This window comes from Lolium rigidum, chromosome 5 (assembly GCF_022539505.1).
Source record: "Lolium rigidum isolate FL_2022 chromosome 5, APGP_CSIRO_Lrig_0.1, whole genome shotgun sequence".
NCBI classification, from domain to species: domain Eukaryota; kingdom Viridiplantae; phylum Streptophyta; class Magnoliopsida; order Poales; family Poaceae; genus Lolium; species Lolium rigidum.
In genome coordinates, this window is record NC_061512.1 from 123,180,538 (window position 1) to 123,206,899 (window position 26,362).

The 26,362-nt window shown below is 47.7% G+C and overlaps 1 protein-coding gene and 1 long non-coding RNA gene across 2 annotated transcripts; both read right to left on the reverse strand.

Moving 5' to 3' along the window:
- Positions 1 to 562: 562 nt before the first annotated feature.
- Positions 563 to 11,146, reverse strand: LOC124652505. The gene is made up of 2 exons (XR_006987718.1): positions 11,093 to 11,146; positions 563 to 849 (listed from the first exon to the last, which is right to left on the reverse strand). It is a non-coding gene; the product is annotated as an uncharacterized LOC124652505 (long non-coding RNA).
- Positions 11,147 to 15,222: 4,076 nt separating this feature from the next.
- Positions 15,223 to 24,204, reverse strand: LOC124651691. The gene is made up of 7 exons (XM_047190734.1): positions 23,852 to 24,204; positions 19,370 to 19,450; positions 18,603 to 18,637; positions 16,746 to 16,825; positions 16,245 to 16,328; positions 16,013 to 16,121; positions 15,223 to 15,646 (listed from the first exon to the last, which is right to left on the reverse strand). The coding sequence occupies exons 1-7, from the start codon at positions 24,101 to 24,103 to the stop codon at positions 15,508 to 15,510; spliced, it is 780 nt and encodes a 259-aa protein (XP_047046690.1). The 5' UTR covers positions 24,104 to 24,204; the 3' UTR covers positions 15,223 to 15,507.
- Between the last annotated feature and the right edge of the window lie 2,158 nt (positions 24,205 to 26,362).

Sequence of the window (26,362 nt, forward strand, 5' to 3'; positions counted from 1 at the left end):
ATTGTCAAACTACATATGAAAGAGGTCATTGTAGATTTTATATGTTGTTGCACTTGTGTAGCCAAAACATGAGTGGTTTTCATGATCCGTGAACCGAACATGAGACTCTTCCACGCCATATCTAGGCTTTTCCATCAACACCGTATCCATGCAACCTCTCACACTCGAATTTCCCATGCCTCTATAAAAATCAAAGATGTTGAGCCTTTTGGATAGTTAAAGTGTTTGTCTATAGTTGGTCTGAAGTGGAAACATATTAGGTATGTCATTGTGGACTATTTTTCATACTGATTTGACCTCTTTTCCAATAAAGGATAGATCTTGAAGAGCAGCGGTGGAGCTAGCTAATTCGCCAAGCTTGAGCATGCTCGTTTGCAAGCAACGTCGTGTTTTCCCAAAAAATCTTCATTGATAACCCTTATGTTGATAATAATTCTTAATGGAGACTCTCTGATTGAGTTTAAGCAGCTTCCTACAATTGCTAGGAGTTGGTTGTACTCTTATTGAAGAGGTAAGTACCAGAATACTCCTACCTCATGACATCACCCAAACACGATAGGAAAAGGCTTGTTATTCGAGCTTTATAAATCAAGCCCACATGGACCAGAGTGCACTATAAGGTTTGAAACCGCTAGGCAAGCCAACATCAAAACAATACAGAAGGAGACAATTCCAAGGATGAAAATAAAACAAAGCTAGGGGAACCAATATAAGTAACCCCTGCGAGATTATTGATTTGACTTTCTAGCCCTTGGCCCTTGCTCTGAGAGCAACCACTTGTACATATTAATTAGCAATGAGGAGGGATATGCTCTCCCCATCCTTCCTTCTGCTTGGCGGTCTCCAGAGCTACAAACAAAAAAATGATTTTATTGAAATCATCAGTAGATTGTTGAATAAAATATTCACAGAGAGTGGCCCAGACGAGATCCATGAAACCTATCCACAAAAGGCAACGAAACTTGCTTGAGATGATCTGAGAAGCAACAAAGAACTCAAGGAAGGACACGGGTTCCCATATGCAACCGAGGAGCCCCCTGATGGATGCCCAGAATAAATGAGAAAGAATGGAAGAAAAAAATTGTTTTCTCTTCTCTCTTTCAACACATTGAAAAAGACCAACTTCAATTACATGTGTTTTTGCACTTGATTACCATTAAAAGGGGATGTGCATAAAGTAATTACCCTCTGAGGTCACTCTACCAAAGGGGCCCATGCACGACCATGCCCCTCCTCTATCACAAACACCTAAGAGTTCTTTATAGAAGGAGTAAGTACACATGTCATTCAATTTTGTTGTCGTTGAATTTAGTGAATTCACATACCCAAGGGACAGAATAGGGCACCGTCACCTTCTCCCATTGGCCACCACATGAAAGCAAGTCATGTTGGCATCCCTTTTGACAACCCATTATTTCCGTACACATTGTTGCCAATATATCCTCTCACATTAGAGAGTGAACACCATTATCATCTTCGAAATCATATAAATTTCTCCGTTTAGAAATTGGTAGTCTAATCAAATCAACTTTATCATCATGAATCTTAGTTTTGGCTGAAAATGATATTTGTTATCCTTAAAATCATAACTAAATTAGTACCCCAACCTCTAAGATATCACGGTAGGTTACACACATGTTTGATCATAGAGTCTGGGAAATGAGGTAGATTCTGCAGTCAAGACACCCAATTAGAGGAGATAAAGTCCCATAAGGCTAGGAACTCAATCCATTGCTTCTAGAAGTAGAACACATGGATTCTCTTGGGTGCCCATTACCATAGTCCAAGATCAGGAAACAATGGTCCAAGTCAAGTCTAAGCCCAGCTTGAAATGGGCGCAACAGGAACTTGGACTCTGACATGCTAAACACCAAAACTCTATTCCGAAATGAAAGAGTAAGGTTAAGTTGTTTATTATAGCGCTCGCACCTCTACGCTTCCTTCAAGCATAAGTCAAAAACCTAACTTTGAAACATGACTATCAAGCCATGGTTGATATTAGTGTCGCTATTATCTTGAGATCCCTTGATGAGGTTGAAATCTCTATACACGACAACCACCAGATGGGGGAGGAGACCTTGGCATGGAGTGATGCAAGGATTCCAGTGATCATGAATGGTCAGGGGGGACAATAGAGTACGGTGACCACATAGAAGAAGTTTCAAGCCCGCTGGTGGATTACCAGGTTTCCAAGAAAAATCCCATGCAACAACTCCCCCACGCCAAAGGTTAGTCATTTGCACCAACATGGATCCCACCAGATTACCTTTACACAGCGATCCAACTCCAAAAAATCGGATTACCACCAGGGATTGAAACTTACAAGCAACAAAGTAGGGTTTCATTGTTTCATGTAGGATGATAATGTCAATATAACTTGACCAATTGGTACCTCTGCCCAAAATTTGAAACTGACGAATATTCCATATGAGAAATTTATAGGAAACAAGGGGTCGAGTCCTTCCCCTTTTGTGTCTCTTGATCACCCCAAGATTAGGACACTTCATGATGTGGTCATACCTTATCGGGTACCTATTATTACCATACATGGTTCCGTACAACTGGAGGCCCACAAAGCCCATGACGGGAAACGTCATTCATATAAAATCCAGAAGCCCAGAAGCAAGGCTTAGATGCTAAGGAAAGTTCATACAAGGAAGAAACTAGTTGATGTACGCCTCGAATAATGAAGCACCAGAGACCTGGCCTAGGCCAGGAGGGGCCTCCGTGCAAGGACAAGCAATCCCAGAACACCACATCACGCAACACAAACCCTAGCCTAGCTAGTCCATAGAAAATCTCAGTGACTTTGTAATCTCATCATCAATACAAACCACAAGAAGCACGTAGGGTTTCTCCTCTAGAGGCCTAAAGTTGGGTAAAACCCTCGTTGTCCCATGTGCCTTGTGTTTGTACTCACGGTGGGCATAAAACCTGAGACCCGAAGCCCGAACCCGAAATACCCGAACTCGAACCCGTATAGCTCGAACCCGAAAAGCCTGAACACAACAACGGGTAACAATTTTGGAAACCCGAATTTTATTCAGAAATTTCGTGTAAGGAGTCGTGGTACCCGAACTGGCCGAACTACCCAAACTAGCACAAAGCCCATCAAGGAAATCCCTCGTTTTAGCAAGGCCCATCCAAATCCCCACGTAACTTTGTTCGTGGCAGTCTGGCTCGCTGCCACCGGTGACTAGCCCACCACTTCTACGCTACTCCCGACCCCAACTATCGACCGTGTCCCTCCTCCCCAACCTAGCGACACGCCGCCACATCCACAAATCAGGACACTACCCCGGTAGCCACCACGTCAACACGAGGCCGCCGATGAACACGCATGCGCCTGCGTTGCCCGCAGCACCGCTGCAACGCGAGGCCTCCACCGATGGTGTCTGCACGCGCTGCCGCCCCTAACCTAGCCACGCTGCTGGTGGCTGCTCGCCTGGTTGCCGGACTCTATTCGCCATCACCACTGCAGCGCAACCCGCGGTATCCCCTGGCGCCTCCTAGATCCTCCATCTTCGCTCCCCGCTCAAGACGACAACTGCATCTGCAATTTATTCGGGCAATTCGGGATTTACCCGAACCCGGACCCGATTATGCGGGTACCCGAACTATCGGGTGTCAAATTTTTAGGGCAAATTTCGGGTGTTGTTTCTCGGAACCCGAATTTTCAATAACCCGAATTACCCGACCCAAATTTTCGGGTAAACCTGAACGCCCAGCGTGATTTTGTACACAACCAAAACCACCATCATGCCGCTTTCCTTAAACTCAAGTCCATCATGTGTGGGCATTGCCGTGGTCACCCCGTGCAACTTCATGCCATGCAGGTTGTTAGTAGATCGCTTCCTTGATTTTACGAAAGGATCAAAAGATTCTACTAGCTCTAACACATCCTCTAAAAGAGACAAGCGAGACTAAGCTTTTGGGCACGAGTCTATGCGGTGATTGCACTCGTTCTTGATCCCTAAAGGCTAAGATATTCGTAATGGAGAGTCATTTTGGTATGGAAAACAACATGGAAATCAGTAGCTACTTCAAGAAACTAAAACCAAGGGGATTATCAAGCACCAGAGAAGAGAACTTGTGTGCCAAGTTTTTCCTAATGGTGGGCTTCCATCTCCTGCTACATCACAGACGGGGTGTGTTTGATCATGTTGCTTCTACGCGTTGCTGACATCGACACTTTTGATTTTCCATTGCATTTACTACTCTCTAGAAAGCATGCCACTATGTCCTTAGAGTGAGATTGGAATACCTCTAACATTCCTAATTGTCATAAGGTGGTCAAGGAAGGCTTCATCGTAAGTGAATATATCCAGGCCCAGCACCATGCGCTGCAAGATCACCATCATCATGGTTCATTGTCATAAGTGGTTGAGCCTTTCCCGATGACTTTGATAAGGCTCTGATGATAACTTGAACGAGTGAGAACTTGGATAGAGAAAGTATATTTATGGATGATTACTCCACTCATACGCTGGAACCATTGCTATGAGGCATGTGTTTCTAGTTTCTAGGAAGATTTCTCCTCACATTTAGAGCCTTCCCCACTATCATGTACTCCCTTCTCACCCGGTCCAATTATAGAGAGACAAAGAGAGATTTACCCGTGAGGCAAAAATTGAAGTCCCATCCTCCAGAAAATTGGAGCCGCATATATTGAGCGGGAGAGATGAAGCTCGAACCCTTATGTGACACACTGGGGACATCTACTCTTGGTAGGGTTGAAGGTGGATAAGGAGGGGGCGATGATGAAAGTCGAGGTCCACATTGGATCATTGAAGGAAAGGTGATGTTCATGCATGCTTCGTTTTCTTGCCACAGATGCCACCCTCGGGAGGGAAGCAGCTTGCTGAGATAGTGGTTTTTCCAGGCATGTTCCACCCCTCCTTTGTAAAGTTGTGTTGCCATCATTCCCCATTAGCGGAGGAGGCTTGGTAAGGCTGAGGTTGGTCTCCCCATGTACCGTCATGAGCGTCCCACCTAACTCTGCTTCAACCCTCATGATAAAGACAGCCTTGGAGTGAAAGATCTCAGAATCACCTCTAAGCGCCATGATGAATAGTGGTAGAAGAGTGAATACCCTTATGGTTCCATGCGAAGATTCCCTCCTTCTAAGACGCTCCTTTTTTCCTTCCCTCGCCACATCCACCATTGTATCTAGACAGGGTAGGAGGTGGTTGATGATAAACATGCAGATTCAATGACACATGGTGGTTGGAAGGAGGGGAACCCTTCCTATGGCCCCTCCTCACACCAAGAGTTATTCTCCCTTCATGAGAGAGACAATGAAGAGGTCCACCTCATGGTGATGGTCCTCTTCTTATTAGTGATGGTCTCATGAGCACTTACAACGCTCGTCCTCCTCACAACAATAGAATGGATAACTAGCTTTGTGCCTCCATTTCCTAGTCTCACGAGTGGCACTACAAAAATTAGATTTGTGGTGACCACCCCATGCCCCACCACTAACTAATACTGCATGATCTGGACATGGATGATTTATGTAGGTAGACATGGCCACCAATGTCAATAATACCAAGTCTCTCGTGTCGAATCCAAAGGACTGCCTCTCCGGGTCCGGTGCAATGAGGACTATCTCTCCGGGTCTAGATTTTTCAACAATATTCAAGTTTGACCTATTAGGCCCAACTACCTTTTGGGAGAGGCATGCACTAGTAGGGACATGCTTAGCGGGGTCATATAGTTAGTGGCGCAGCCCTATGTTTTGAACACCACTGTAAATAATCTTGGCGTTGTGAAATTACAACGCCACCATTTCACGTAGGTTCGTGGCTTGTCGCGATGGCCGCAATGCCACGATTAAGTGGGGGTGCGCCCGTGGCCAACCGCGCATTAATACCGGCGTTGCGCTTTCTGCAACGTGACCGCTACACGTAAGTTGGTGGCGTTGGGCGTTACCACACCATCGTTTCTGACAACGATGGTGGCGGTTGCGGAGCTTCCCATGCCACATTTTATTTGATGCATCACATAACAACCGTTCAAAAAGCCTGGCGCCTGCACGAGAGCAGCTCGGCAAACCACAACACTTTTTGTTAAATTAAAGAAATTGATCGGCGCGCCTTGCTAGTGCCTCATTGCGGTTGGTCGTGGCTAATAGCAAAGGAGAGGAAATTTCACCCTTATTCGAACACTAGCACCGGTACCACTCCCCTGGCCATGACAGGACGTGACAATGCGGATGCCAACCGAGACAACGGCATGGCTTCCCATGCCAGCGCTAATGCCGTGTGTTGTATATAATGCCACACCGCGAGGTCCCTCCGCACTTCCATCATCCCTGCCCCCACCACTGGAAACCCCTTTCGCAAGAGAAACCATCGGTAACATTGAACGACAATGACCACACACTCTCCATAAGGAGCCGACACAGGAGCTTGCCAAGAACAGACTGCCATCTCCTTTCATGGTGGTCCATTAGCGTCGGTGGGTACGCCCACCCGCGCATCCTCACTGGCCATGATCTGGCGCTACTCATCCAGGAGCTGCGTGACCAGCTCTCAGAGGCGGACCTTTGCAACCCAAGTTTTTTAGGGCCAGATCCGACATCTGGCCGCTGATGTTCGAAGACAAGTGGAAGGCGTAGTTCAAGGCCTTCAACGGACCAGTGCACCCCACCCAACACAACAAGGCGTGCGCCACGCCAAGTGGATGGCCTGTGACTTCGAGGAAGTCATGGCGTGCTCGCCGTGCGAGGATCTTGCCGCCTCCGCCACGCGCGACCACATCAACACCCACGTCACCCAAAGTGCTGGCCTCTTCATCCTCGTCACGCCACCCCACCGTGACAGATTCAACGTTGTAATGCAGCGCCATAGACGTGCCCAAGATTTCTTTCCGGGTGTCCAAGGTGGAACATGCGCCACCGCCTCTGCCATCCCCTCTGCGCCAATCGAAAAAAGAGCACAAATTGGATCCCAAGCCATGATGTCGTCGCCGTTGCCTTGCAGGCCAAGGTGGAGCCCTAGCCATGGAGGGTGAAGTACTCCCTTCCTTCGACCCTACGTCGTCCCACCAACGGTGAATGGGCAGGCCTCACCACCGCCATCCAAAGATATGTGGCCGTTTTCCTACCACTTTCACCGGAGAAAACCCGATCGGTGCCCGCCGATGGTATGGGCAGCATCATCGTTGATGATGATGACAATTGTAACGGCCCCGAAAAAATAACCCTAATAGATTTTCTTGTTCGTTTTGTTTTATGCATCATCAGGGGCGTCACAACAAAGACAGCGATGAAGACTTTGACCGATAGAATTAGGATTTAGTTTTATGACTTTTAATTTATTTTTTAAATTACTTCAAATATGTAAATTATTCTAAATTTGAATGAAATCCTCCTTTTTATATTTTGGTTACAATTATCTTAAATTTACCGCGTTATAATGTATTCAATGCCAAAATCACAATCGGTGGCATGGTGAGATTGTGAAATCGACACATGGCATGGCGCTTTACATGCCACGGGTACACACGTGGTTTTGTGGCGTCCTATTTGACACGTCACAAACTGTTGCGGTTATGGTTTTATGCCCGTGCAACGCCACCGGTAGTAAGTAAAAGTGGCACCAACTTGGTGGTGTAGCCAAATACCGCCACTAACGGCGATTTTGCCATGCCATTACTGGGCTATTCTGTACTAGTGCAAACCCAGCAAAGGTCAACACGGAGTAACCCTTCCACAACCTAGGCACCAGAATTCTCCCCCTACCCTTAGATCCGGGGTAGCGGAGTGAAAGAGCACACAACCATGTTGGCGAGACACATGCCAAGTTATGCTAGATGGCCAGCGAGGGAGGCACCGAAGGAGCAAATGCTGGCGGAAAGTCACGTTTTAAAACCGGATGACCGCAGACAATAGTGTTGGTTCATTGGGCATGACAAGCGATGCTGATGAGACCACCTGATGTGCTAGCATAAATGAGTCAAGGCTCTAGAGACCATTGTCTCCCTAGAGCCGACGGCCGAAATTAGGATCTCCTTCCACCCGATGCAAAACCCTTCATTTAACATTCAGAGAAGATGAGATGTCACAGATGACGATGGTGGCCAGGACAAACACCTCCACTGTCGAGAGAAATTGATGGGAACCACCCAACCAGTGCAACCCTCCTCCTTGTTGTCTCCTAAAGCGCAGTCCGCTGCCAAGAAATGGGGAAGGAGGGTCATCACCCTCTGTCGGCCCGCTGCATCCATGGTTGCATCCACTCCCTGCCCGTCCTCCTCTAAGAGCTCCTAAAACCTCCCCTGCACCGGGGAATCGCACTTCACGGTGGGGGAAGGGGGACCACCACGATTAGGAACCATTGGTTGCACCATCTTCGACCGGAGATCCAACCCGCGGCCGTGTCGCTCATGGAGTCGAGAGAGCTGCCTAGTCTAATGGCCATTTGTAGTATTGCTCTAGTTTTTTTCCCGAAATGAACCATTGATCGATGATCCAATAGAAGACACGTGAATATACAAAACTACGCTACCAAGTACCAACTACTGTCAGCCATTGGAGATACCTTATTCGAGCTCCAAACTCACCGAACCCAAGATAGACTCTCTACAGAGGTAACAAACGGCCACACAACAATCATCCGAACATGATCGAATGGTCGAGACCTGAACACTCGGTACATTCTACTCTGAAATAAGCAAGATCACATGTTCAAAGTTCTGAAATGAACACTCGGTACCTTTTCATCTACTAAGAGCATCTCTAGCAGATCCTCCAAACCGCAAACCCCATATCCGCCTATCCAGGCCACCCCAAACGCGTTTTGGAGGCCGAAAACGGCCGTGCAGTCCAGACGCGCCAAACGCGGCCCGCATCCCGAATATGTTGTTATGCGGGCTACGTTTGGCGCGTCTGGAATGCGTGGCCCTTTTTTGGCCCGCAACCAGAAACCGCAAACGCAGGGTTTATCCGAATTATTCGATAATTCTCAAATGCAGCAACATTAATCGTGCAAAATAGATTGTTCAAAGTACTCAATCTTACATGAAACACCGCACCAAAAGAAGATCGAACGTCACATCATGAAAGAGGGAAGTGATCACGCGTCACTGTCGCTTGCCGGCGCATCGCCGTAGCGTCTCCACCTCCGGCAGTCATCACGACAGCCATGGCAGCGTGTGCATCTTCCCTTCTCCGCGCCAAGATCTGCGTCTTCGTGAGCTTCCACCACTCAAGGGTCTCCTCATCCATGGTCGCCCGGTTCATCAACATAGTGGCATTCTCTGCCGCGATGAGCTCCGCCATGGAACGGTGCTCCTCGGCGCGTGCTCTCTTGTCCTCAATGTCGGCCTTGCGCTTTGCATCCTCCCGGAGTGTCGCCCACTTTGCCTCTTTCTCCCTTGCCTTCGCCTCCATCAACTCCTTCTTGGCCGCCAAAGTCTTGATCATCATCGCCTCTTTGGATTTGACAATCACATCGATCTTGAGAGACAATGAAGCAGCCTCTCCTTGTCTCTTGATCTTCTCCTTGGTCGCCTTGCATCCATCCGGCCTCTTGTCCTTGATCTTCTTTTTCTCAAGCACGTCATCCTCCTCCTCCGCGTCCTCTAACTCGATGAGCTTGTGCTTCGGCGGTGGCGCCTCTTGTTCCCTCAACTTCCATTTCGGATTGTGCTCAAGAAGTGCATATCAATGAGCAAACTTGAACGGTACATGCTTCAAACCCGACATCTCCCGGAACCTTTGCTGCGCAATAGCTTCCCAATCGCCGGCGTTGGTGCCGCTCGGTGGCGCGTTCCTCACGCCCTCGATGCAACCTGACCACCGGCTGCACGCCGTCTTGATGGTGTCCCACCGGCCTTGGAGCGAGCGGTAGGAGCGGGTCGGAGTAGTAGAGAGAGGTGGCATCAATTGGAAGAATTTATCTTCGATGCATTGCCAATACCTCTTGCCGGTTTGGTCGGTGCCGGTCACGACATCCATCGAAACCGCCTCCCAAGCACGAATCAAGATCGTCTTTGAACTCGGTGTATTGCCGGTCCGGATCGCTCTCCCCTTCGCCTTGGCCACCGCCCCATCGAACGCCCCTCCTCGATCTCTTCCAATTCATCTTCTCCCTCCCCGCCGATGTCTTCTTCCTCCTCAAACTCCTCCCCTTCGAGACCCTCCTCCAATCCGTCGTTGTAGTCACCGTAGTCCGCAAGCGGCGGCGTGTCGACGTCCACGGCAGCATCGTTGAGCATGTCAACGTATGACTCCGGCGCGTCATCAACCGCGGGACTTTCATCGACTACCTTGCGCGCATCGGCTGGCTCCGGCAGTGTAGGCACCAACACCGCAGTCAAGGAAGCCACCGACGCCATCTTGGCCGCCGGTGGCTTCTTCGCAGCCTTCTTTGGAGCCGGCTTCTTCGGCGCCGGCGCCGCGGCCGCCACCTTGCTGCTCGGCCGCTTCACCCGCTTGGCCAGGACGGCAGGGGTAACTGCAGCGGGGAGCGCCGGGCCAGCGGGAGGCGCGGGGACGACGTGTTGCCCCAGCCGCTTCCGCTTTCCGGCCGCTGCAGCAGCGAGAGGCGCGGCGACGACGACAGGGTTGGTGGTGGCTTCCGCAACGGCGCTAGATCCGGATGCGGTCGCTGCAGCTGGTCCGCGCGGTGCGGCCTTGCCCGGGAGTGGCGGAGGGGCGGCTGCGTCCATGTCGGTGTGATCGCGGAGGCTCCGGTGGCCGGAGATGGGCGGGGGCGGCGGAATCGGGCGCGGCATGTGGAGCGGAAGCGGGAAAGGGAGGAGCTGAAACTTCCTTCGCGCCAAGGGGGGAAATGGATGGAAGCCAGCCTCGCACAGGCCCACCGACCCGGGAACTTGGGGGTCGCGCGGCGTGGGCGGCCCGGATTCTTTTTTGGAACCAGGGTCGATGAGGTATCTAAACGGCGTGTTTTTTGCCCTCCGAATCGGTGCGGATGGGGTCAGATGTAACACTACAGGCGGATGCATAAACGTCTAAACCCTGTAAGCTAGCACCCAGAAATTGTGCAGATAAGACCAAAGCATGCATGCGATGCAGTTAAGACCAAAGCTAGCACCCAGAAATAACCCAGATGATGCTGTTAATTACCTTTCGTTCCCCTGAGCTGTTCGGCCGCCTTGACGAACGCCGCGTGCAGCTGATCTGTCGACGAGTTGAGCTTGTTCTTCTTGGCGGTCCTGCCGTCGGAGCCCCCCTCGCCGGAGTCGTTCAGACCTCTCTTTCTCGCCGTCCCATCCTCACGGACGACGTCTCTGCTTGGAGCGTGGGCGACAGCCTTGACGCCGGAGGTGAGCCTCCGCCAGGCGATGACGTGCTGCCAGACGTCGCGCACCTGCTCGTCGCGCAGGGGCTTGGTCAGGAAGGCGCACGCGCCTCCGAGCATCCCCCTCATCTTCGTCTCCGCCGACTCGACACCGGAGAACACTGCATACACGCACACACACGGACGCACGCACGCAGATCTATCTATCAGTACACGTACAAACAAGCTAGCTAGACTAAAACCATGGATAGATACGCAGATCACGCAGGACTTACGGATGACCGGGTAAAGCTGCGCTGCGTGCCTGAGGAGCACGAAGCCGTCGACCCATGGCTCCTGCGTGCGCACGACGGTCATCACGAGGTCGAATCCCTCCGGGTTGTCCTGCAACGTCCTCAGACCTTCTGCCGGCGACGCCTTGGCCGTCACTGCACACACAAAGACGTACATGCATATCATATCGGAGGGGAACAAAACTGCACAGATGAGCGATGGGTGGAAGATGCACAGAGGCGCGTGCGTACCTTGGTAGCCGTGGCGCTGGAGCATCTGCGTGAGGGCGGTGAGGCAGGCCGGGTCTTCCTCCACGGCGAGGACCCTCATCGTCCCACCGGGGTAAGCCTGCACAGGAGAAACGGCCATGGCGGCGCCGGAAGCGAAGGCTGCGTTCTCCATCTCCGCGTGCGGCTGCTGCTCTCTGGGTCACGACTCGCACGCCCTGTGCCTCGTGCTCCTGCTACTAGTAACAGTCGAGAGCGCTTCCAAAGATAGCCTGGCCACGCGCCCGCGGTCCCCTCATGGTATATACCTCGTGAGACATGTGAGTTCGCTTCGGGGTGGGGCTGGAGCGTCAGTGACGTCGGGGCCGGTTTTCAACACCCTCAAGATAGATGCTGACCACTTTAGAGATGGATCGATCACACTCCCATCCAAAAGTAAGGGGTGCTTATCAAGAAAGAAAAAAAAAAGTAAGGCTAGCCATAGAGTTAGTATCATGCATATTAGTTCCACAAAAATACTAGTATATGGCAACTAATTAAGGAGAAGAGAGGATATTAGAGTAACATAGGTGGATACCGTATCATAGCGCATATTACGAGAAAAGTTAATGTTAAACAAATCTTGTACATAAATTTGCATTGAGATTGTAAAAAACAATAAATATAGCATATCTATGATACTACTCCATGATATCACCCACTATAAAGATAGTATTATACACAAATATTACATGCATGATACTACTACAAATACTTAGCACTATGGCCAGCCTAAGGGGTGCAATAATGAAGACTAAGTTGTATTTTGCCACACTGAGTTATTATTGGCCAAATGATAACTTATTACAGCTGGCCTTAAACTTTGGAACCATTTAATTACAAACTTTACAATATACCCCTCTACACATATACCAGGCTATTTACCTACCACCCATAACATATTTGTATTCTAAAAATAAAATGTTGCCTTGCCCTACATGGTACAATAATATACATACCGTTGATATATTGGTAGTAATGTAGTATAAACAATTCAAAAGTAATATAATTTATAAATAGGTTTTCCGGGCACTTAGTGAATAACTACAAACACCAGCACGAGACGAAACGCGATGCCGTTTTCGTCCATCCATCACCGGAGCCAGGAAAAGTTTATCGTAGTAGCGTTTGTTGTACTTGCTAAGACCCTAAAGGACCAGAGCAGTAACCATCCCTAATGATGACAACTGTAGATCGAAAAAGACCTTTCACTCGGTCTGTTTTCAACTTTCTGGAGATAGATGCAGACCGCTTAGGGATGGATCCATCACTCTTATCCAAAAGTAAGGAACTGCAATGAAGACAATGAAGACAAGTTTGTATTTGACCACACTTAGTTATTACTATCACAATGCTAACTTATCACAACCGGCCTTAAACTTTGGAACCATTTAATTATAAACTTTACAATATACCCCTCTACACATATACCGGGCTATTTACCTACCACCCATAACATATTTGCATTCTAAAAGTAAAATGTTGCCTTGCCCTACATGGTACAACAATATACATACCGTTGATATATTGGTAGTATAAACAATTCAAAAGTAATATAATTTATAAATAGGTTCTCCGGCCACTTAGTGAATGACTACAAACACCAGCACAAGACGAAGGCGCGGTGCCGTTTTCGTCCCTCCATCACCGGAGCCGGACAAAGTTTATCGTAGTAGCTTGTGTTGTACTTGCTATGATCCTAAAGGACCAGAGCAGCAATCATCCCTAATGATAACAACTGTAGATCGAAAAAGACCTTTCACTCGGTCTTTTTTTTAACTTTCTAGAGATAGATGCAGAACCACTTAGGGATGGTGACATAGGCATCCCCAATGGACCTGCCGAAGATAGCACCCGGGGTTTACTGAAGGTCCACGACCCGAAGTTTATGAAGCCCGCAAGCCCAATTAAGAAATAGTTTGGAAAGATAGAGTTGTATTAGGAATAAGACTTGTAACTATTACGGGACGAACTCAAAGAGTCTCCCGGTTTTTGTAACTTGTACATCACGAAACCTTCGGCTCCGCCTCCTATATAAGGGGGGGTCGAAGGAGAAAGAGAGGATCGATTTCATTGTCAACATAACCCTAGTTTTCTAGCAGTCGAGTACTTTTCCGGCTGAACCCTCGAGATCTACTTGCCCTCTACTTCCTACGAAAACCCTAGTCTACAATCTGTAGGCATTGACAAATCGATACCTTGTCAGATGGATCCATCACTCTCATCCAAAAGTAAGGAACTGCAATGAAGACAAATTTGTATTTGACCACACTTAGTTATTATTGTCACAATGCTAACTTATCACAACCGGCCTTAAACTTTGGAACCATTTAATTACAAACTTTGCAATACACCCATCTACACATATACCGGGCTATTTACCTACCACCAACAACATATTTGCATTCTAAAAATAAAATGTTGCCTTGCCCTACAAGGTACAACAATATACATATCGTTGATCTATTGGTAGTATAAACAATTCAAAAGTAATATAATTTATAAATAGGTTTTCCGGCCACTTGCGAATGCATACAAACACTAGCACGAGACGAAGGATCGATGCCGCCCTCGTCCCTCCTTCACTGGAGGCAAAGTTTATAGTAGTATAGTTTTTGTATTTGCTTAGACCCTAAAGAACCAGAGCAGCAACAAACTCTAATGATGACAACCGTAGATCGCAAAAAAACCTTCCACTCTGTTTGTTTTCAACTTTCTGAAGATAGATGTTGATCACTTTAGGGATAGATCCATCGCTCTCATCCAAAAGCAAGAGGGTGCAATGAAGACAAATTTGTATTTTACCGCACGACCTTAAACTTTGGAACCGATTAATTACAAAATTTTGCAATACACCCCTTTACACATATACCGGGCTATTTACCTACCACCCACAGCAGATTTGCATTCTACAAATAAAAACTCTCGCATTTGTCGTTACACGGTGACAATATATTTGTTTTTTGAAAAGTCTGCTGATCTATTAATAATCGTCAACAACAATATATGTCAGTGACATCGTGGTTTTCAACCTTTTGGAGATCAGATCGCTGACCATTAGAGATGGATTTACCAGTCTCCTACTCTCGTACAAAAGTAAGGGAGTGCAGTGAAGAGGAATTTATATTTTACTACACTGAGTTATTGGCCGAATGGTAACTTACGGCCTTAAACTTTGGAACATGTTAATTACAAAAATTGCAATACACCTCTACACATAGACTCGGCTATTTATTTACCACACACAACAGATTTGCATTCTAAAATAAAATGATGACATTCCCTACATGATAGTGTAACAATATATACATATATAGACCACACCGTAATAATATGTTTTCTTTTTGCAAAAATTTCACCGATCTATAAATAATCATCATCGGCCATACAAACTTATGTTTTTTTGCCAAAAAAAATTGTGTTTCACTACATTGAGTTATTAGCCATATGTTAATTTATTACAGCCTTAAACTTTGCAACTTGTTGTTTGCAATACACCCCTCTACACATATACCGGGCTATTTACTTACCACACACAGCGGATTTGCATTTAAAAATAAAATTGTTGCCTCCCCCTACATGGTACAGCAATATACATACATACAACTGTCGATTACACAGTAACAACACGCTCATCGTGGCATATACCACTGAACAATCTGACGGACACTCCCAGTGCTTGGTGGTTCTTCAGGAAACGGTCACATCCAATCAACATAGTCAGAGGATGATTTTGTGTCTCTTTTGGGCCTCCTGTACCTATTGTTCTCGAATGTTGCTTTTGATGTGAGCGAATACAGAACTTCTGCTTCAGAGAGGTCGTGCGGCGTCATCAACACGCTGTAAGCATACACCCATATATGGGAAAGAGGGAAAGGAATTAGTGTAATTAACTATCACTAAAGATCAAATAAAAGAACTCCTCACATATTTCATCTGACAAATATTTTTTGTGGGTAGGAGATACATCCAAATTATACTCATGTATCAAGAATAGCAAGCTCCTTTCTTTCCGACAGAAGTGTGATAAACTGAACACAACATGTTTCACTGGGGCTCTGTTTTCACTTACCAACTGACAAGAATTATAGATAAAATGGAATATGGAATTAGAAGAAACTCATGAAAGAGTAGAAGCCGTAACTAGGTAGATATAAAAGCCCTTGGTAATCCATAAAACTATAGTTCACAGAGGGTAATATTTACCTAGAAAGTACATCCTCCAAGATAGCACGTTGGCAAGGTGTCAGATAGTATATGCAGTTTCTCGGACACTGACCGACAGCAAGTTGGACAAGGTAATTGTCGCCATGACCTGAAAATGAAAGGTTACACCATTGAGGAAAAGGATCAGCAGCTTTACAAAATTTGCGAGCACACTGGCAGATATACTGTGCAGGTTTCTCATTAGACGGACCAAATAGGATGTTCAATCTACCTTGAGATTTTGCACGAGCTGTACCAATGTCATCTGCATATGCAAATGCATGAGGTGCCCTTTTAACACAAGAATATGGGCATCCTGCAGATGATATCACGGATCATCATATAACATTGCCAAAACATATCAAGTTGTACACGCGGTTTGTATTGTACTCCATGAAACATGTATGTTATAACTCTAAAAACAAGGAAACCAACCAAACTCCCCTTCATCAAATAAACGCAATATCATACCTAATGGCTAACATGTACAGATTCTGAAGAATTGTTCAAATCGAAAGCACATGCTGTAGTAGCAGAACGATTAGCATGATATCAATCATGTAAAGTTAAGAGTAATAATAGGAGAATAAATGTGATTCAGTAAATATTTAGTTTCTCCCTGCCAATGGAAGCACTTAGTATTTAATTAGCACCTGATTTCATCCTTCAAGCCAACTGCAGTATAGAATAAATTTGGGTAAAGACTGAGAAACAATATGGATGCGACAAGTACCGGTGCCAATGCATAGAAGTTCATTGACAAATATGTCGTAAGCTTCACACTCAGGTTCATCAAATGGGTCAATATTGTTCCTGCGCAGCATTGCAATACATACATAAGTTGGATTTTCCAACTTGGGCATAGCTGAATAAACCAATGTTTCTTATTGCAAAGTTGGTTTCCTTGTTGACCGAGGAGAAGAGAAGAGGAGGTCAACACGTGGAAAGAAGAATAGCACATGTATGAATGATCGTATACGCGGCGGACATAGGGGTGGGCATAAATTGCAAAATCCAGGACTCGAAATCGAGACACTGGGCTGTGATACCATGTTAAGCTTCATGCACTAGCCAACGCAACCAAAAGTCCGAACTGATGAAAAGAGCTAGGCAATCCACTTATACATATCAACAGGATTAAGAGATGAGCTACCAGCTAAGTCCACAAAACACAGCCAGATCTTATTGAGTTGATTTAGCGATGTACCTTAAACCTCATCAACATATACTAACCCACACATTTTTTACATTGTAGTAATGGACACATCAGTTTTCCAGAACATACAATAAACGTGCATAGTATATAATGTAGGAACATTGATGGGGACATACTTAGTGCAAACCATGAGTTGGGTAATCAGCTTTTCATTATGTGCCATCTACAAAGCACCTAACCGTTGTGGTGTCCCTTTCCTTTTCTCAAGAACAATTCTCAGGCCGCCCTATTACAGCTGTATCCTACTCTCTCTTTGACCAATCATCATTTTACATATACATGTTTCAGAATTTTACTACATAGATAGTTTTCATATATAATATTCCCAGGATCCATCGCTGGAATTTTATTCACTGTGCGCCAAACAAACTCAAGATTGTCAAGACAAACAGGCGAACAGCTGATATGACTTTGACTTGCAGCACTGAACACTACTAGAAAAACAGCTATAAATAGGAAGCCCACCAGTGGCGCATACATGGGGTGGCGCGCCACGCCTACATAGTGGTGGTGCGCCACGCATATGTGGCCTGTCCGTGGCGCATTTTTAGATGCGGTGCGCCACGCCTACTTGCTGGCCTGGGGAGCTGCCCGGCCACCCTTACCCGTGGTGCACCGTAGTTTAGTGCGCCATGGGTACCAGATGTAGCCGTGGCGCACCACACGTGCGCCACGAGTGGCGCACCATGTGCTGCGCCACAGCTACATCTGGTACCCATGGCGCACCGTGGACATGCGGCACAGGTAATGAATTTGGTGCGCCACGGGTGGGCTTTTTTCTAGTAGTGGAAGTTCATATGGACGGAACCAAATGTTACATGCTTATCTACAATAGTACGGTACATAAAAAGGCTATTCCAATCAACATTGAATTATATGTTAAAGAGCACATTGCAGCTTGGACTAAGCATTGTATCACCAGTTGCACCATGTATGTTGAAATCATGACTTAACACTGGTGGGCAAGTATACTTTGTCACTTTCGACCAGATGAGATTGGTTCAGATGAATACCGGCTATTCTAGTTAGCCGGCCTCACATGTCAATGCCACTAAGGTCAACAAGCGTAATCAGGCAACAATAATCTCTAAGTTGGTTTACTGAATTCTTTGACGGTGGTGACACGAGCCTATTGGCTGGGATAAAGTTGGCATCACCTGCTTACTGGCCCTCACAAATCAAATTGGGAGCAGTTCTCAGCTTGCGCTTACTGGCCCCCACAAATCCTACTGAACAAGCAAGTTTTCCACTTAGGGTGAATGATGTAAGCATGATTTGAATATGCATGGTGCAAACTGCTACTGGTGACACAATAACTGGTCCAAACAGTAATTCACTCTATGTGAAGTACAAGCTGATGGAAGTATTCGCTACCTTTCGACCATCATTCCTTGGTTACAGGATAATATCTGTGTCAAATGAAGCAGCGTAAATAATAGCGGTTTGTAAAGAGCAATAATTACCGAAAAGGATAATGCAGAGTTATTTGCTAACAACATGATTTCACATAACTTTGATTTTAGATGCATAAGGTTGAAAATGATGGAACGAAAAGAGCTGAATACATGCACCTCTCCATATATTCTCGTTTTGTTTGTACCTATATGCCCCTCCTCTACATCATTGAGTTCTTTCGAGGATAAAATCTTTTTTTAGAAAAATATAATACGTACTATGTGGCATTGTTTACAAAGTACATCAGAGCCATATATAAACATGCATAGGAACCTTTGAATTGCAAGAACACAAACTAAGGATTATAAACAAACAGTGTACACCACCAAATTCAGAAGTGGCATTTTCAGGGAGCCTTAACATCAAATTTGCTAGCAACATGATTTAACATGACTTTGATTTTAGATGCAGAAGGTTTAAAATAATGGAACAAAAAGAGCTGAATACATGCACCTCTCCATATATAAACATGTATTGTAACCTTTGAACTGCAAGAACACAAACTAAGGATTACAAACAAACAGTGTATGCCACGAAATTCAGAAGTAGCATTTTCAGGGAGCCTTAAGACCACATTAGCGCTGTTGGTTCAATCTGATTATTACTACAAATGTAATTGTTATGGCAGCACTCAAAGTAACTTCTACGAAATGCAGGCATTCTTATGAGCAGCTGAGCACAGTTACCTCATAGGCCTCGAGTACTCGTCTCATTACTAAATCTGCATTCTCTGTGTCCTTGCAAACATCAGGATGGAATTCCTTTACCTGTAACAAGAACTCACAGTCTTAACTCACTGGGGAATAAAGCTGGGGTGATGGAGCAAGGCATGTCAAGGGATGTGTTGCCTGGGTTTTTTCCAAATATACAATGCCTAGAGTTGAGGTGAATTGGCACTGCGAAAAAATAGTATACCACATATTCAGTTTTAGGATTTAAAAAAACATGCAGAGACGATGATTTGTTGTGACTCGCAAACACCATAGAGGCACCATCAAAATGAGCGTTCAAAGCGGCTCAACTGAGCAAGCGAAGCTGTAACATATTGCAGGACGTGGGAGCGATGCACTATGTTATCGTATGAGGGTTTGGGAGGAACTGGCTCAACGCTCTGGGGCGTGGCCTATCTCATATATATAGGGGTACCAAAGGGTACGTACAGGGTTACAAATACAAATACAGAATATACAGTCTAACACCCTCCCTCAATCTTAACTGTGGCCTGAAGTATTCAGTAAGTTAAGATTGCGTCTACATCTAAGGAACAGTGGAAGCGGAAGCGGTTTGGTGAAGATGTCAGCAAGCTGGTCCTTAGACGAGATGAACTTTATCTGTAGTCGTTTCTGAGCAACTCGCTCTCTCACAAAGTGGTAATCAACCTCTATGTGTTTGGTGCGAGCATGGAACACTGGATTGAGCGACAGATATGTGGCGCCAATGTTGTCACACCACAGAATGGGCGGCTGCTTAGGAGTCATCTTCAATTCTCGAAGTAAAGACTGCACCCAAATAATCTCAGCGGTGGCATCTGCAACAGCTTTATACTCCGCTTCAGTGCTGCTACGAGAGACTGTGGCTTGCTTGCGTGCACTCCAGGCGATCAAGTTAGAACCCGAAATACAAAGCATAGCCCCCCGTTGATCGCCGGTCATCAGGGTTGCCAGCCCAGTCCGCATCACTAAAGGCAGAAAGCACAGCCGTAGGCGCCGGTCGAAGGTGAAGACCATGTGTGAGAGAGGAACTCACATAGCGCAAGATGCGCTTGACAGCAGTCCAATGAGTATCCCGTGGCGCATGCAGTGCACGACGGACACGGTTTACTGCATAGGAAACATCGGGACGAGTGATGGTAAGGTACCGGAGACCTCCAACAATGCGGCGGTACTCAGTAGCATCATCGCCAGACAGCAAAAGACCACCATCAGCAGATAGAATCTCAGTAGAGGACATCGGTGTAAGCGCAGCCTTGCAAGCAAGCATACCAGCACGGCGCAAGAGATCCTGTGAGTACTTCTGCTGAGAAAGAGTGAGCCCATCGCCAGAATAGGTAACCTCCAAGCCAAGAAAGTAATGTAGCTTGCCAAGATCCTTGAGAGCAAACTCAGACCCAAGAGCGACAATCAACCTGTCCGTAGCAGCAACAGATGAGCTGACCAAGATAATATCATCAACATAGACCAGCAAATACATGGTGAGCTGGGGACGCTGAAAAATGAACAGTGAGGTGTCGGCAGTGGAGGGAACAAATCCATGAGCGCGAAGAGCTGCACCAAGCCGTGCATGCCAGGCGCGAGGCGCCTGTTTGAGGCCATACAGAGCTTTCACCAATCGACAAAGATGTCGTGGACGAGCAGGATCAACAAAACCGGGGGTTGGCGCATGTACACCTCTTCCTCCAACACGCCATGAAGGAAAGCATTCTGAACATCCAACCGACGAAGAGTCCAGCCCCGAGTAACGAGCAAGTGACAATAGCAGCCGAATAGTGGTAGGTTTAACAACAGGATCGAATGTATCCTCGTAGTCAAGCCCATACCTTTGCTTGAACCCTTTGGCAACCAGACGAGCCTTGTAGCGCTCAATGGAACCATCGGCATGCTTCTTCACCTTGAATATCCATTTGGAGTCAATTATGTTGACACCCGAGCGGGAGGAACGAGCTGCCACGTGCCATTGTTCGAAGAGCTTGATATTCTAGATCCATGGCAGCACGCCAATGTGGAATGCTCATAGCAGCCCGATAGTGTCGTGGTTCAGCAGACGGGTCCGCCTGCGCTTGAGCAAGGCAAGAGGCAATCCATGCAACAGTGCCATCGGTGCGCTCCTTGGGGCGATGAATCCCGCTGCGACTGCGTGTATGTGGACGCAGGGCAGGCGGAGGCGGCGGTGGTGGTGGAGGTGGCGGTGTTGGCGAGGATGACACGGGCGAGTCGGCACTTGCAGTGGTCGAAGGCGACGTACAGGGAGTCGCCGATCCAGTGGAGAAGGCCGGCCCAGCAGGAGCCGACCGCGCGGGCGACGTACAGGGAGGCGACGCCGGCCTGCTTGGACCAGGCGACACCGCGGGAGATGGCGGTGGGCTGGGCACCGGCCCATCGGCGGACGGCGAGGCGGACGCCTCGGGACGCGACGCCGCTGCATGTCCCATGCAGCCGATCGACGTCGGTGGCAGCAGGCGGCGCGGCGGCGCATCCAGGAGCTCAAGGCGGGCTCCGCGACCGGTACCTGCACCGTGGTTAGGCAAGTAACACGAGCGAATATGCAACATCATCAAATTGGCCAAGACTAACTCGGAGAGTTATTTGTGGGTGGTGAAACAGATGAAGATGATGGCATATCGGAAAAGGGAAACACGTTTTCATCAAAGACAACGTCGCGAGATATATAGACACGGTTTGTGGGAACATGGAGGCACTTATAGCCTTTGTGAAGAGCACTATAACCGAGGAAAACACACTTTTTCGATCGAAACTCAAGTTTTCGATTGTTGTAGGGCCTAAGGTGAGGCCAACACGCACAACCAAAAACCTTGAAGAACGTATAATCAGGGAGTTCCTTGAACAAGAGCTCAAGGGGTGTCTTCATATTAAGGAGCCGAGTGGGAGTTCTATTGATCAAAAAACACGCAATGGAAAAGGCATCACTCCAAAAGCGAAAAGGCACAGATGCATGAGCAAGAAGTGTGAGGCCAGTTTCAACGATGTGGCGGTGCTTGCGCTCAACCGCACCGTTTTGCTGATGTGTGTGTGGGCAAGAAACGCGATGCGAGATCCCAAGTTTGCTAAAGAAGGTGTTGAGGTTGCGATATTCACCACCCCAATCCGACCGAACATGAATAATTTTGTGGCTAAGGAGTCGCTCGACATGAAGTTGGAATTGCACAAACACATTAAACACATCAGCTTTGCTTTTAAGTAAATAGAGCCACGTAAAGCGACCGTACGCATCAATGAAACTCGACATAATAAGTATGACCACTACCGGAGGTTTGGGCAGGGCCCCATACATCTGAATAAATGAGTTCAAGAGGTTTATGAATAACTCTAGTAGAGGAAACAAATGGTTGCCGATGACTCTTTCCCCGTCGACAAGCATCACACACTCGCTAGACTTTTATTACTAGATAACGTAGGGAGCTCATGGCGACGAAGAACATGGCTCACTACCGGAGACGCAGGATGACCAAGGCGCGCATGCCAATGTGCGCCGACACACGCACCCCACCGAAGACCTCCGGGCCCGACGGCGCCTCCAACGCGTACAAGCCCCGGTGAACTCGACCTCTAAGCGGAACCTCCCGCGTGACTCGGTCCTTTATGAGAAGATGAAACGGATGAAACTCACGAAAACATCATTATCATAAGTAAACTTACGAACAGAAAGAAGGTTGCGAGTTACTAGGGGAACACTGGAGGACATTGCGAAGATGTAAGCGGCGGGAGGTGTTAGAGAGAAGAGATGCTTGGCCAACATGAGTGATGGGCATACCTGAACCGTCGACGGTGCGGACCTTGTCTTGGCCACGGTAGGGCTCGTTGGAGTTGAGCTTACCCATCTCGCTTGTCATGTGATCCGTTGCCCCGGTGTCGAAGTACCAGGTGGGATCAATGGCGAAGGAGGGGGTGTAGCCGGAGTAGCTGTCGGCGATAGCGGCCTGCTTCTCGTTGCCGCGACCGTCATTGCCGATGCCGAGGAAGTCGCGCTTGAAGCGACGGTGGCACCGGGATGCAAGGTGGCCGTCGATGCCGCACAGTTGGCAAGTGGGGCGAGGGCGCCCACCCGAGGATGGCGGAGCTGGTGGGCGAGGCTGCCATTGGCCGGGTGGGCGAGGCTGCCACGGACCTCCAGCGAGCGGGCCACCGTGGGGCGGAGGGGCGCCGCGACCACGACCACCACTAGGGGCGCCACGGTAGGCCGCATGTGCGGCGAAGTCGTGGACGACGGAGGCCTCTTGGCGACGCGCCTCAACACGCCGCTCGGTGGCCAGTAAGCGCGTGTACAACTCATGAGGAAGGATCGGTGTGATTCGATACCATGTTATCGTATGAGGGTTTGGGAGGAACTGGCTCAACGCTCTGGGGCGTGGCCTATCTCATATATATAGGGGTACCAAAGGGTACGTACAGGGTTACAAATACAAATACAGAATATACAGTCTAACACACTACCCGGGCGCGGAAGGCGGCCTTGAGCTGCGCGGCGGAGCAGGCGGCCGAGGCGTCGAGGCCGAGGATCTGGAAGGGCGTGGCGAGCGGATCCAGTATCCTCCCCGCATCCCCCTCGCTGCCGCCGTGCGCCGAGATGGGGAGCGTGCGGCGGGCCGTGCCACGCCGGGGGGACACCAACGGCACGCTCCGGCCGAAGGGGGACGCGTGGCTCCTCGGCGGGAACGAGGGTAGGGAAGCCACCGGAGCTGCCATCACGCCATTACTTTCTCTTCTCTTTTCTCCTGGTGCTCGCGCCTCGCGATGCTGTGTGGAGGTGGTCGTTCCGGCGCCGTGCGCGAGCCGAACGTGCTCCGCTCCCGTGTTTTTCTTGGAACCTTTCACCGGCGACCCTGATTTTCAAAAAATCTCAAATGGTATTTTAGAGTTTCAGAAAATAAACCATGCAAGTACATATTATCCGGATACGTGCACAACTCGTGCACTGCTAAGATATCATCATTATACATGTTCTAACATAAACGGCCACACGATCTCTAGTCCCCCAAGCCTTCGTTCAACGTGTTGAGGGCTTGAGGCTCGCTGCCTCTCACTACCAAATTGTCTGGGCCATAGTGAAGACAATGTTTTGAATTTTTTACACGAATCTACTTATGTGTTTTTGCAGCAATGCTACATCTACGGGAGGAAGTTTACGGGATAGCACTTACGGGATGAGGTGGAGGCAGGCGATTTGTTGCAGTTTTTTTCCTTCCGCGTTTTCAGGATCCTGGTGCACCCACTAATTCACCACGTCATCCCGTAAAATTATTCCCGTAGCAAGTTTGTGTAAGTCTAAGATTATTGGTGTTTTAATGTAGTCTTGATGTGGGAATGTGTCGTGATTGAGGTGATACTAGTTCATTCCAATTTTGCCCCTATCTCAATAGGCGATGGATCTTAAAGAGCTATTTATTTTGGTTGAGTAGGCGATGAACAACTAGTGTAATAGGTACCACCCAAATTTGTTACTTCCTTTGGTCTAAATTACTTGTTGCAGAATTTGGTTGATTAGGCGATGAACACCTAGCATAATATGCACCACCTAAATTGGTTACTCCCTCCGATCTAAATTACATCTTCCCCGTGGTGGAGCTTGAGAGAACGGGAGGGAGATTGAAAATAGAACATCTTCCCCGTATCCCTAGGCACGTCTAATAAATTGTGAGAGAGGAAATAACATAAGTGTACTAACATAAAATGTTATATTTATTAAGTTGTAGACTCATCTTGCCTTGAAATATGTGATGTGATGATAACATAGCTAGTTACCACTATCCTCTTTTCTCAATTAATGACATGTCATGTCATCAAAATACATAGTTGGCATTGCATGTTGTTGATGTTACTACCTATATTACTCCTCACTATGAGTAGTCTTAGACGTTTAGGAGTAACGTATGCATGCGTCTGTAGTGTTACTTGTCCTAGTAGATGAAAAGGTACCGAGTGTTCATTTTAGAACTTTGAACATGTGTGCTTGCTTATTTCAGAGTAGAATGTACCGAGTGTTCATACCTCGGCCATTCGATCATGTTCGGGTGATCGTTATGTGGCTATTTGTTTCCTCTGTAGAGAGTATCTTGGGTTCGGTGAGTTTAGAGCTTGAAAGGTTTCTCCAAGTGGCGACGAGTAGTTGGTACTTGGTAGCGTAGTTTAATTTGTATATTCGCGTGTCTTCTATTGGATCATCGATCAATGATTCATTTCGGAAAAAAAACTAGAACAATATTACAAATGGCCATTAGACTAGGCAGCTCTCTCAACTCTATGAGCGACACAGTCGCGGGCTGGATCTCCGGTCGAAATGGTGCAACCAATGGTTCCTAAGCGTGGTGGTCCCCTTCCCCCACCGCGAAGCGCGATTCCCCGGTGCAGGGGAGGTTTTAGGAGCTCTTAGGGGAGGACGAGCATGGAGTGGATGCAACCATGGATGCAGCAGGGCCGATAGAGGGTGATGACCCTTCTTCCCCATTTCTTGGCAGCGGACTGTGCTTTAGGAGGCAACAAGGAGGGGGGTTGCACTGGTTGGGTGGTTCCCATCAATTCCTCCCGACAGTGGAGGCATTTGCCCTGGCCACCATCGTCATCTGTGATATCTCATCTTCTCTGAATGTTAAACGAAGGGTTTTGCATCAGGTGGAAGGAGATCCTAATTTCGACCGTCGTCTATAGGGGAGACAATGGTCTCTAGAGCCTTGATTCATTTATGCTAACACATCAGGTGGTTTCGTTGGCATCACTTGTCATGCCTAACGAACCAACACTATTGTCTGGCGGTCATCCCGTTTTAAAACGTGACTTTCCACCAGCATTTTCTCCTTCGGTGCCTCCCTCGCTAGCCATCTAGCATAACTTGGCATGTGTCTCGCCAACATGGTTGTGTGCTCGTCACTCTGCTGCCCCTGGATCTAAGGGTAGGGGAGAATTTCAGTGCCTAGGTTGTGGAAGGGTTAGTCCGTGTTGACCTTGGAT

Bases quoted from the DNA above. Each gene is read 5' to 3' on its own strand.
- LOC124651691 (XM_047190734.1), bottom strand. From the start codon at position 24,103: ATGGCAGCTCCGGTGGCTTCCCTACCCTCGTTCCCGCCGAGGAGCCAC. The intron at 16,329-16,745 runs GTACTTGTCGCA...TATCATCTGCAG, and splicing joins ACTTCTATGCATTGGCACCG to GATGCCCATATTCTTGTGTT. The intron at 16,122-16,244 runs GTAGATTGAACA...TTTCATTTTCAG, and splicing joins AGCTCGTGCAAAATCTCAAG to GTCATGGCGACAATTACCTT.